The 12,031-nt window shown below is 43.1% G+C and overlaps 1 protein-coding gene across 1 annotated transcript in view; it reads left to right on the forward strand.

Annotated features, from left to right (window-relative positions):
- The window catches only part of LOC119460608 (plexin-B-like), a 213,812-nt gene that overhangs the window by 188,872 nt on the left and 12,909 nt on the right, over nt 1–12,031 (forward strand). The window contains exons 21-30 of the mRNA XM_037721629.2: nt 875–971; nt 2,947–3,333; nt 5,272–5,448; nt 6,288–6,531; nt 7,288–7,430; nt 9,509–9,639; nt 9,739–9,798; nt 9,954–10,028; nt 10,267–10,333; nt 10,915–11,061. Coding sequence (XP_037577557.1) covers nt 875–971; nt 2,947–3,333; nt 5,272–5,448; nt 6,288–6,531; nt 7,288–7,430; nt 9,509–9,639; nt 9,739–9,798; nt 9,954–10,028; nt 10,267–10,333; nt 10,915–11,061 — 1,528 coding nt within the window. The remainder of the gene's footprint in view (nt 1–874; nt 972–2,946; nt 3,334–5,271; nt 5,449–6,287; nt 6,532–7,287; nt 7,431–9,508; nt 9,640–9,738; nt 9,799–9,953; nt 10,029–10,266; nt 10,334–10,914; nt 11,062–12,031) is intronic.

Here is a 12,031-nt window from a genome sequence, read left to right on the forward strand (position 1 = left end):
GCTACGTAGCCTTTGCATATTTTTAAAGTGTGGCTCAAGTTAAGTGAAACACCCTGTACATACATTGCATATACATACAATAACATTTTCAGCAGGCAATGCCTGGGCGTTCCAGTTAACTTTGTGCTTCAATGCATAAAACAGCGTTTTCCTCAGAAAGTTAACTGGAATGCCCACGCATTTCGTCGGACATTTTGAAAATTAATATCTCGAAACTGGTTCAGTCCTGAGAATTCGTTCCAAGTGGATACGCCTTGCAAACTCAGCGACTATAATTCGTCGATTGAAAGGTGTGCCGTAAAATAATAAATTAAAAGGTTAAATAACGTAATTATGTTAATCATTTAATTAGGCGTTTTGATTTCTCGCGGAACTAATGGTCGCCTCATCGAGTCGTTTAGATCAAGGATTATAATTGTGCTATCTGCCACAGGCAATGTTTAAAAAAATTGGTGCAGCTAAAATGGAACACCCTGTAGATCGAAGACAGCTGAATGACGAACAGTTAGTACACAAGCTGCGAGCAATTCTCGGGTATAAGTGCGTTCCGCGTGAAACAGTAAGATTTAGAAGACGCGTGATTGGCTCACGTGCAAAGACAAATTCGCATGGGGTGAATAGAGCCCATCGTAACTATAAGCTTATGACCTTGCATTTGATCGTAGTTAAAAGAATATTGTGCTGATTAATTACGCCATCATGATACTTGTGTTCTGAAATTGTATAACTATGTCAATAATTGATATTTTATTTCCAACTGACATCTTCATAAAATAAAATTACTGCTTAGTCATGAATCGCGCGCATGCTGTAAGCGTGCTCGTTGTGCGTAGCATGGAAGACTGAGCAACTTTTCACAATATTTACTTTTCAGTGGAGGCAGACACATCCACATTTATGGAACCAACCTGACGTCTATCCAGCAACCACGTATGGCGGTGTTCAACAGGTTTCGCCAAGTTAATGAAACGGTGAGGCGAATCTCGAATTCTGCTTGATTACGTTGTTCATCCAGAAATACACGCAGAGACGCAAGTTATTAAATAACTATTTGACTTGATTCTAACGTGAATGTGTCTCTATGAAATATTTGCTTAAACAATAGCATGCGTGTTAGACTCCAGTACGAAAAAAAAGCTACACTAGAGACAAACTGTGATCAATGGAAGTAAAATTTTCCCAATAAAATCACAATAAAATTCAGATGTCGCTGAAGTTATAGAAGCTGCGGTAGTTTTGTGCCCGTTTTGCAAGTTCGTCCGTTCATAGCATATTCTAGACATTATAGTTACGTTGCCATGGTCTGCAAGGAGTCTAAGCAATCCGGTATCTCAAATGCTGCAGGCAGCACCAAAAATGAGATCTCTGAGTGCTCCGACACCGACGACAAGCGATGCGCGGTGTCCGGTAGCTCAGATACAATAAGTTTTATTTTCTTAAGTGAGAATAAAACCTCACTTATCCGTCTTTCTTACTACAAAAACTGGTTAGTGAACAACCAAGGGCATTACAATTATAATTTTTTGTAGTATGAAAACAGGAGCGCGTGTTACAATCGAGATCAGCGCATGATTTTAAATTTTTTTTTCTGGCCGTCAAAATTGGGTAGGAGGTAAAACTGAGTAAATACGGCACATTGTACTGCAGGGAGCCAAGCGCTGAGCAGTCTTACGTCTATCTTGACATCAAACTTGTACGGAGCACGAGAAGTGTTCATAATGGGTACTATACGGCACCTGCCTATTAGAACAAGCAGCTCTTGAGTAACGCTCTCGCAATGCAGGTGCAGCAGGGCAGTTTGACTTGACCGTTTTACGTGTGCGCTCTGCTTACTGATATAGCTGCGACCATGCGTCTGAGGAACCACTTACGCGGAAAATGGAAGACTGAAGGGGTCCCTAGAAGACAAAATGGCAGCACCACTGAGTGCTTCCGCGATCTTATGGGCCTGTTTTTTTCTTTTTGGCGACTTAGAAATAAGAGCGAGAAAGTATGGTAGAACTGCAATCGTATGGATTCGCTAGTGAAGGCTCATTTCATATACGAAGGGAAGTTCTCATAGCCTTTTTCTCGTTCATTTTTCTTCGAATACTTCCTGCAGAAGGCGACATGCAGTATGGTCAACTAAATGCAAAGCAGTTAGACTTGCGTTAGGAAATGAAAAAAAAATTGATTGTTTCTTGCGTATATTAGGTTACAAGCGTTCTCAAAAACTAAAAATGTGGGCACATAAAACAACGTTGGTTGCGGGAGCGAATTGGAGAAGATGCTCCTGTACAGAGTGTACAGGGTACCCGTTAACTAACTTCAGGTGATCAAAATTAACCCGCAGCTCACCAATACTAAGTATTGCGCAAGTTGTGCGTTGTTTTGGGTTGTTAACCCCTGTCAGTTAGATCCGGTGTTTGGTGCTCGCAGACAGCGTGCCATTATAATGCCGAGGCTTCGGAATATGCTGAGCTATACGCCAGTAAACAGACGCTCGGCAAAATGCCGAAACCACATTCGATCATAGATGTTCATTTTCTTTTCAGAACTACACTGTTACCATTAAATTAAACATATTACGATGCATAAAACTTGAAGACTACATTTATTCGCAGGTTAAACTATCGTGCCATGTCCGATATTTTTATTGGCCATTATTCGTACAAACGGATTTGCAGCTCTTCATCGCGAAGTATATGCTTACAATCATTGCAAAGGATCATTTCCCGTATGAGTGCTTGTTATAACGAGGGGCGGATACATTGAAGACTTTCAGTCTGAACAGCTGGATTGAAGCAGCCCGCAACTTTGACCACATAACCCCCTTTCTGTCGTATACACTTTGTCCGCATCTCTTTCTGGACTATACATTCCTGAATTACATTGTGTGGGTCATCAACGAACTTGATTGAAGAGTCTACGAGGTTGTAATTTCCGCGCTTCTTCTTGGCATCGCAGTCGTGCCACGTGTTGAACGCCTCCGTCATGGTCTGCCCTTCTCCGGCCGTGCTCCTGCGCAACCCGGGGCGGGACAGCAGCTTTGACGACGAGGAAGAGCTGGGGGACAGCGCCGACGTAGTTGCGCACGCCGTGGCCAGAGGGCAGCATCAAAGGAACACCGCAGTAAAGCCCAGAGTGGAATCCGAAGCTGGATCCGAAGGCGACGAGCTGGATGCTGTGCGGCTTCGCATCGGATTCATAATGGACGATGTTCGATCGGTACAGGAGCTGAACAAGTTCTACCCTGATGTGGCTTCGGACCTCACCTACGTTTCCGACCCGCGTTTCTTTCCCTTCGACAACGACGGCGTAAAGCTCTACAAGGGGGAGCCACTCGTCATTGAGGTTCGTTGAACAGCAGAAAATGCAATTATGTATAGTAGATGTCAGATATTTTACAGGGTATAACAGCGTTTACGTAGTAAAAATAGACGTTCAGGCCTTAGCTATAACCAAAGGCTAGTTGATGCGTTTCTTATCACAGGCATAACCTCCACATACCGATACTTGTCTTGTTCTGAATTTTGTGTACGATGGAGTTCCGCTGACGTCTAACGTCATCGACGTCGGGCTCCCTAGTTCTCTCTGCACTTCGTATTACCTAGCTCATAATGAGCGCCAGCTCTGGCAATACGACAGAGCATGTAACCACTATTATCGCCTTGTTTTCATGCGCTGGCAATTTTCCCTCCATTTCAAAAAAAATCATAACGAGCTTTCTTATTACAATTTTTAAATAAATTGATTACATATCATTTGTCAATGTCAACAAAAAGCACTGCCATTTATTGAAAATAATTTGAAGCAATGTTGACAATTTTATGAAGCCCTGTTAAATATTGCATTTGTACGCAGCATTGAAAGTACACTAAGAGACAGGAAGGCATGATGCTTAATAGGAGCATGCCTTCCACTCTCAGTGTAGCCATATGCCTAGCGAGGCTGCACAGCCAGTCTGTGCAGGCAGTTGGATTATTCACGGCACTTTATAGATTGAGCGTTGCTTCGGACGGTACCTAAATGAGGTCTACCTCAAATTCAGAAGCGAACGCTAAAACAGGCGAGAGTATAAATCTTTATATAGAACAAATTCACAAAAAACTTATTAGAGTACGTGGCACACGGAACAGCCGACAAAAACTCGAGACTCAGAGAGGCGTTTATTAGCGTCCACCTCAGCCCAGAACGTCCAAGATCGCAGCTAGTCCCTTCGAACGCGCTCACGCGCTCCCTGGCCCGATGCTCGTCCTCTTCTTTCTTGTAGGAAGAACGCGGGAAATTCAACAAAGTCTTTTTAGTTCAGATAAATGTCTTACATGTGCGAGGTTTATTCTTTTTTATGCTCCCGGAAAGCTCTCTCGCCCATGTGCGGTTTTTGTTTTTGCCAAAACATTTTCTTTCTTATGTTGTCCTATATGGTCATGATTAACGAAAATTTAACCTCTGGGTTTCCCTTCTTCTCTCGTTCATTCATAGTGAGGGTTTAGAATCCCGCAACCTAGATGCCATTAGGTAGCGTACGAGGGTTATTTAGCCATGTGCCTGCTCTCCTAAGTTCACGTGTTACATGACGCCATCGGGCAAAAAAGGATGTTCCACATCTGAACTCTGAGTGACGCTGGCTAACATTCCCAGGCCTAAATCTTGTGAATGTATATACCCAAGCTAGTGGCCGGATTGATAGCTGTCGCCGCAGCACAATTGGTAGTGCAACGAACGCGTAATGCGAATGTTTTAGGTTCGGCTCGCACCGGCGGCAAGTTATGTTTTCGTCCACTTTTATTTCCCTTTTCTTCAATATTTTCTACATTTCAATTTCAAACACAGCTGATTTCCCCTAAGCTTCCCTTGGCTTCATTGTATGTTGGCATTATATGGTCATGTATAACAAAAATTGAGCCCCTCGGTTTACCTTCTTCTCACGTTTATATAAATCTCATCAATCAACTGTCTGTTAAAGTACGGTTTTGTTTGTTTGTCAAGTACAAACGTTCACCAACAGGCCCCAGTTTCCCCACGTCTATTGTTTACCTCAAGGAAATTTACAAATTAGTGCTACCTAGGTTGCTTGGTGTAAGATATAGCTGAATAGAGTATCAGCGCATCAGACAGGACAAGCAGAACGAACAGTCGAAAATTAACAGTCACTGCTTTTACCGTTTTTTCCACTTGTCGAGAGTCATGCACTGCCACTCTATTTAGCTATAGAAATTTACAAAGTAAACAAAAGAAAGTGACAGGATAGTAAAAGCATGCCTCGCTGCAACTTTTCTTTTTCTGTAGGGTGAAATGCTTCGATTGGCCACCACGGAATCCGAAATTAATGTTACAATCGGCACGCGACCGTGCAACCTAACATCCCTCAGCATGAGTCAACTGGTCTGCGTTCCACCAGACGTACAGCCTCCAAGCACCGACGAAATCGGCCACCGGACAGAGATGGATTTGCCTGTTGTTGTGGTATGTGTGAGCCATTCATATGATTTCCTTTTTATGCCTAACTGTAAGATCTCCTGAGGCGGCTCTTTAGACAACCAATGGGGACTGATATTCGTAATAAAGGATTGCCTTTTAAGAGCAGATACTTACACAACCGTTTGTGGTAGATGGTGCGATTCCGTTATTTCGGTTGGATTGCTCCGAAAACAAGACCTTTACCACGCTACACATTGGGACTTGCCGTTGCATAATAAACAGGACTCGAATAATTACTGTTTAACTCGTACTTTATACATAAAATATTAGCGCATATTTGAAGCCGTTCAGTCTTCGAGGGCTGCACTAATTTTGAGGCATGGAACTCTATAATCTACCCTCAAATACAGTGACACTTTATGCAATAGGCTTACTATGTACAATTTTTATCGCCTTTATGATAGAGTCCCAAGTGATACGATCACATTTCAGATAATAATTCAAATCTTATCGATTAGTGATACTGCTGCATGTCAATGGTTCGTACGTAACCCTTTCATAGTTACCGAGGTTCGCAAAAGTTTATCTTCAACCCTGCATAAATGAGGTTGTCTACCGCCGTGAAACGTTGCGAATTCCTTATAAGAGCGTTTCTAAGAATTCCCCGTAGGAGAATTTCTGACAGTAAGAAGGACATTCAAAACGTACCTCTTAAATAACCGAGTCCGCCCATCGACCGACATAAGCGGCACGGAAGATTAACCAACTACGCTAGAGTGAGGAAAGGCACCTAAACTGGCTCTTCTATAACAACAAACACAAATAAATGACACTCATACTACGCTACTTGAATGTGATTTCCCTTTGTTCTTTTGCTGTGGTAGGTACGAGTTGGCAACAATCTGCGCTATGAAGTCGGCTACTTGCGGTACGAAGTGGCTAAGATCTACGAGTTTCCGCCAGAGACTGTCGGAGCCATCGCAGCCGGTGGAACAGTGCTGATGCTTTTGAGCCTCGTGACGTTGGCCATCCTGAAACACAAGAACTCACAGGCCGAGAGGGAATACAAGAGGATCCAGCTACAGATGGACACGCTAGAGAACAGCGTGCGGTCTGAGTGCAAACAAGGTAGGACGTCTACCACGCCTCCTTACATTTAAACGACTATGGAACGGAGCCGTTACATTGTGCACCAGTAGGACTAGCGAGAGAGATAACTTTATTTGAAGAAAGGCAGAGCGAGGCAGCGTATGATATTCATAGAAACGCAGTGTTTTCTACTTCCACAGCGGTTTCAAATGATTTCACCGATAATATGCGCCTACTTCACTACACAGTTCAGTTACGGTTTCAATTTAATACAGCGGTAGTTGTTTGCGTTGAAATCACAGCACATTTCTAACACGCATATCCTGATGTACGAAATCTTAATAAAGAAATGGATGTGCTAATGGACTTTTCTTAAGCACCACCTAAGTTGCAGATGTGCGAGTACATAGTAGCTACATTAATTTGGTTGCAGTGGACAATGGAAGGTGAATGATTTATTGTAAATGCAAAAAAAAATCAAAGAAACATCTGTAGAATGGAAAGTCATGTTGCTTGCAGCAATACCCGTTAACGCGATGTTATAGCCATGCAGCAATAGCCGTTAAAGCAATAGCCGTTAAAGCCATAGCTGTTAAAGTCCTGTTGACTGTGATATACATCTACAGAGATAGCGTCATAGAGCAAGTGTAACTGAAAGATACGCACATGCGATATTGTGATTCTGTTCTTCTGTTTTCGTCTTGGCTATTTGTCACCATCTAATAAGATAGCATATGCGTTGGACATGTGAAAGTAGATAAGACAAGTTTTTCATCTCTTATGTATATTGCGCAGCGTTTGCGGAACTACAGACTGACATGACGGATCTCAACAATGACATTCAAGCGACGGGGATACCAACCCTGGACCATAAGGCATACATTATGAAAGTGTTCTTCCCGGGTGTACCAAATAGTCCGATCTTGCAGGAGGTCAAAGTAAGTGCGAAAGGAACGTGCAAGTGATGAACGGAAACGTAGAACTTTAACCCGCGACAGATTGTTACGATTAGGTTCTGCCATTGTTTGCTTATCATTCAGAAGTTTCTTTTGCAGCATCACTACAAATTGGTTAAAATCTATCTGCTTTCGTTAGCTTAATGCGTATGCCACCCTGCCTGATTGCTTAATATGAACAAATTTTATTAGAGTGACGTATCTATGGTGGTGTTATGTTATTTAAGCTAAAGTGACTGGACTGAACGAACGGCAAGGCTGCATGAGGTTGAAGAGGATGTCGGTGTACATGCGGAAGCCTGGATTACTGACTGATGTGTAATGTGGTGCCGGTTTGTTAGTTGGAGCAGAGTCGGGGCTCAAAGTAGTCTAGTTCGCAGCTTATGCAACTTAATCACAGCGCAGTGCCCGAGAAGCACGCGTAAGTGTTTTGTTTGCCTCGGCCATGGGATGGGGCAGTATCGTGTTACAGGGCAGCGCGAGGACTCTGCTCGCGTCGCCTGTGCACGGAAGTCAGCGCCATTCTTTGGATGTAAGCAAGCTGGTGCTCATGCATTCTCAATATGCGCGACCAGACGGCGGACGTTGTCTGTAGCGGAAAAATACCCCATCATCCCTTTGCCGCATTATTCGGCAGTGTCTAAGCGGCGGAACGCTGCAGCCGCATGACCGTGTTTCTATGTGCCAATTTGGGTGGAGTGATACTCTGCCCAGGCATCTTTCCTGTCTCTCTTAACGTTTCCGTTAACAGTTTTACCAACTCGAAAGCTCGGTGTATTACCAGGACGACAGGCGTACGCCCTCGGAAGCAAGAGTAAGCACGTTAAGGACGGATATGCCTACATATACCGGGACGTATCACTTCACCGATATAGCGCCGAAGTATACGAAGTATACTTTCGAAGACAGCAATGTACTCGCTAGTCGGTACTTCTTTCCTTGCACTGCCGCGTCAAGGTTCGTTTTGGCAATAACACAAAATTAAGAGAGCATTCACTGTGTCGAAAGTTTTCTCATGAACGTGCTAAAAGAATAAATTACCGTTTTGCACGAACGTGAAGCGAGATTTTCTGTGAGGCCACGAGCTCGAGAGAGCGTGTACCTCATGTTAAGCTCGTATCCACACTTCAAACACAAGGCGACTTTCTCCTCAGACCTCATATAAGATTCGTATCCACGCGCTTTAGTTAACCATAATGCCAACGCGCCTCTCGTTCAATTTCCCACTATTAATTACGATGAGATCCACCACTAGGCGACAATTGCGTGCGAAAACGCCAGACTTTTGATGTCCAAGGACAATTACAGCCGTGCATTCGTGTGAGCACACGACGAATTGTAGCGGGGAAGGCAGCGTAATTGGCCCATGGAGGTGCCGCATTGTGGTCCCGTTAGAAAGTCATACCGTGATGGATTCGCATGACTATAGTCGAAGTACACAACTCTCCTCTGCGTAATAATTGTAATACGAGCACTATTTATTTGTTTTCCGCTTTGTCGAAAAATCGCTTGTGCTTTATGTACTATCGACCAAACAAGTTTACGGACCAAGGGATCTGACAAAAAGCTCAATATCTCCGCTGCCTAAAAACGCAGCCTGGTATTCCCATTTCCAGCGTCTACTGATATATATGCGAACAACATTGTGATGTACGGTTTTACTGGCTACGTTTAAAGGCTGCTCGGCTATTTAGCGTTTTCTGAGATTTTGTGGTCCGTAAACGTTTTGGTCGATAGTACGTGGTCACGCTATATATTTGTGAAAATACGGCATTTGCTTCCCACAGCAACACAATCTTTTTGTTCCGTTTTCGTCTCTAGTTTCTGTCGTGATCGCTTTCTGAAATTTTATATTCTTACAATGAGTCGCGTTGACCCGGGCCACTACATGTTAGCAACGCTATCATGACATACATGGTGATCCAGCAAACGTACCAAGGCTTCTTGTATTACTAACGGCATATATTGCAGCGTTAAAATGCCCAAATGCACTACTCTAAACGATAACTGTGTTAATCTGTGTTCGTGATCTTTTACTAAATGGAACGTTTTTTGTGCAGCAAATCAACGGCCCTTACAACAACTACGAGGTCGCGATGACAAATTTTGAGATGCTTATCAACAACAAGAGCTTTCTACTGACGTTCATTGACACTCTAGAAAACCAGAACACTTTCAGCATCAGGGACAAGTAAGTGTCTTTGTGTGATTTTGTCTTTGTCTGATCACCAGTGGAAAGAGCATTCGAACTTCAGGCAACCAAATTTTGATGTCTCCTGATCATTTTCAGAGTGAATGTAGCGTCGCTGCTCATGATCATATTGCTCGACAAAATGGAATACGCCACAGAGTGAGTAAATACAAGTAGTAATGTCCATGTATAGGTATTGTAGACATAGGATAAATTTCAATAAGCTTTACTTCATTGATCCAAGTCTAATGATAGGGACTTGGTAGGACTGAAACAGCCGTTGTGTCATAATACTCCTACTACTCCTTTTGCAGCATATTGAGAGAGCTCTTAATCCGGCTTGTGGAAAAGTACGTTGGCACAAAGCATCCTCAACTCATGCTCAGAAGGTGAGTGGACTAATAGGTCGTAGTATTTGCCCTTTAATCAAGTACACTGGAAAATGCGCTCGTGTACACGAAGGTGCAGGCACGTTTGTGCTTGCACGTGTTCGCACAGTTGGAACGGACCTAATAAACGCTATAACAATGTACACTATATATATTGTAATGCCAACCGTACGCCTTGCAGTATGTTCTAAAAGGCGCCTCTAATCCTTTTTCTTTTGATCTTTTTTTTTTCTCTCAGGACCGAGTCCGTCGTCGAAAAGATGCTAACAAACTGGATGGCGCTGTGCATGTATGGTTACATAAAGGTACGAAAGCCGCAAAAAAAAAAAAAGAAAAGAAAAAGAAAAAACGCAGCTGCCCTATACCTATATAAAAAATAAAGCGGAATATAGACCTCTGAGGGTGTGGAGAAGGCGAATGCCAAGCGGCGTATTTTTTGTTGCATGTGCCATTTTAATTAAATCTAACAATCCTGAATAGGACGAATAATTTTTGTCTTCTGTAACCGATAAAGCATTGGCTTAAAAAGGCTTATGCAACCACTGACATATTGGACACGTGCAACTTCAAGGAAAACATGTTCGGTGACCAGGAAAAGCTTGTTCTGGCCGAGAAGAACGGGATGCACACGTGCAGACATGTTAACGTTCATATCGGCTTTTTGAGTCGATTAAATCAAGATGTTCGTCTGCATATACCAAATAGTATTGTTCCTTCAAAGTATCTGATTCTTGACCAAAAGTTTAGCTAATTATCGCCGAAGAGTCTATAATTCTGAAGGGGGAAAATTCAATTACAGTCAATACCTATTATATAATCTTTAAGGTTGTAGGGACAAAATGCGATGTGAGATAACTGTCTAACGACTTTATCGTGCTTCTTGCAGGAGCACGCCGGAAGGTCTCTATTCCTTCTATTCAGCGCAATCAAGCATCAAGTGGAGAAAGGCCCAGTAGACGCGGTGACCCACGATGCTCGTTATTCACTCTCAGAAGAGCGACTGCTCCGGGAGCAGATCGAATACTCCACAGTGGTGAGTTATGTTTATTAGCGGCAAGGCTTCAGTGACACTAATCCGGCAGCTGTATGAAAGGCATTTAGCAACTGCAGTCTTTTATTCCATTTGCTGATAAATCTTGTACACGGACTACGCAAATTGGCCTATGTGCGGAAGCAATCAAGATAATTTATTGATTGGTAGATTTATATACAACCGACCCGCATGCAGAAACCGATTACTTTAAGAATGAAAACGATAATAATTTTTCTTTAAGTACTGCACTACTGTGGGCAATAACATTATATTTTGATGTACAATACACTAGGAATTCTATGTTCTACCGAATAAGTGTTCTGTCTGGCAGAATAAACGTGATATAGCATGGCAGTATATTAGAGGTCAGGCTAAAAATGGGAACGCGTTTCCTGCGGATGGCAACATTCGTTCACAGGCGACTGTCAGAAAGCGTGCAGTGTTCCAATGCCATAGTAGGCGCGCGGTCCCTTTTTCCTTGTTGTGTGACAGGTCGTGTGGTTTATTCTGAGTGAGATAGTTACTGCGTCCGCGACAGGGACGTCTTTTCACCACGAGCAAGCGCTCTCTGTTCTCCACATCCACTCGCACTAAAGCCGTTCTTTGGGGTTGATGACGTTTGTAACTGAACACTAAATGCTGCAGTAGCAAAGTACGTTGCTGCGATAGCAAAATGGCCACTATTACCGTGACAGAAGGTTTGGTGAGCCAGAAAAGACGCAGACGCTAAGGCAACGCCGCCCAAAAATTCCCGCAGCCACTCACTGTGACTGTATTGACAATGTTAACTCGGTTCTAGGCAATTGTTCGTAAATGAGGAGTGCATTGTAGTTTAAAGGAATCGAAGACTCTATCCAGGAATGTTATACGAGAAACCTTCATACGGAAAACAGCCCAAATAAGAGATCTATTTTGACAACCCTGACGTCACTCTGACGATATGGTAATGCGGTTTCGGCATCCAATTCAA

Source organism: Dermacentor silvarum, chromosome 8 (assembly GCF_013339745.2).
Source record: "Dermacentor silvarum isolate Dsil-2018 chromosome 8, BIME_Dsil_1.4, whole genome shotgun sequence".
Classification (NCBI taxonomy): domain Eukaryota; kingdom Metazoa; phylum Arthropoda; class Arachnida; order Ixodida; family Ixodidae; genus Dermacentor; species Dermacentor silvarum.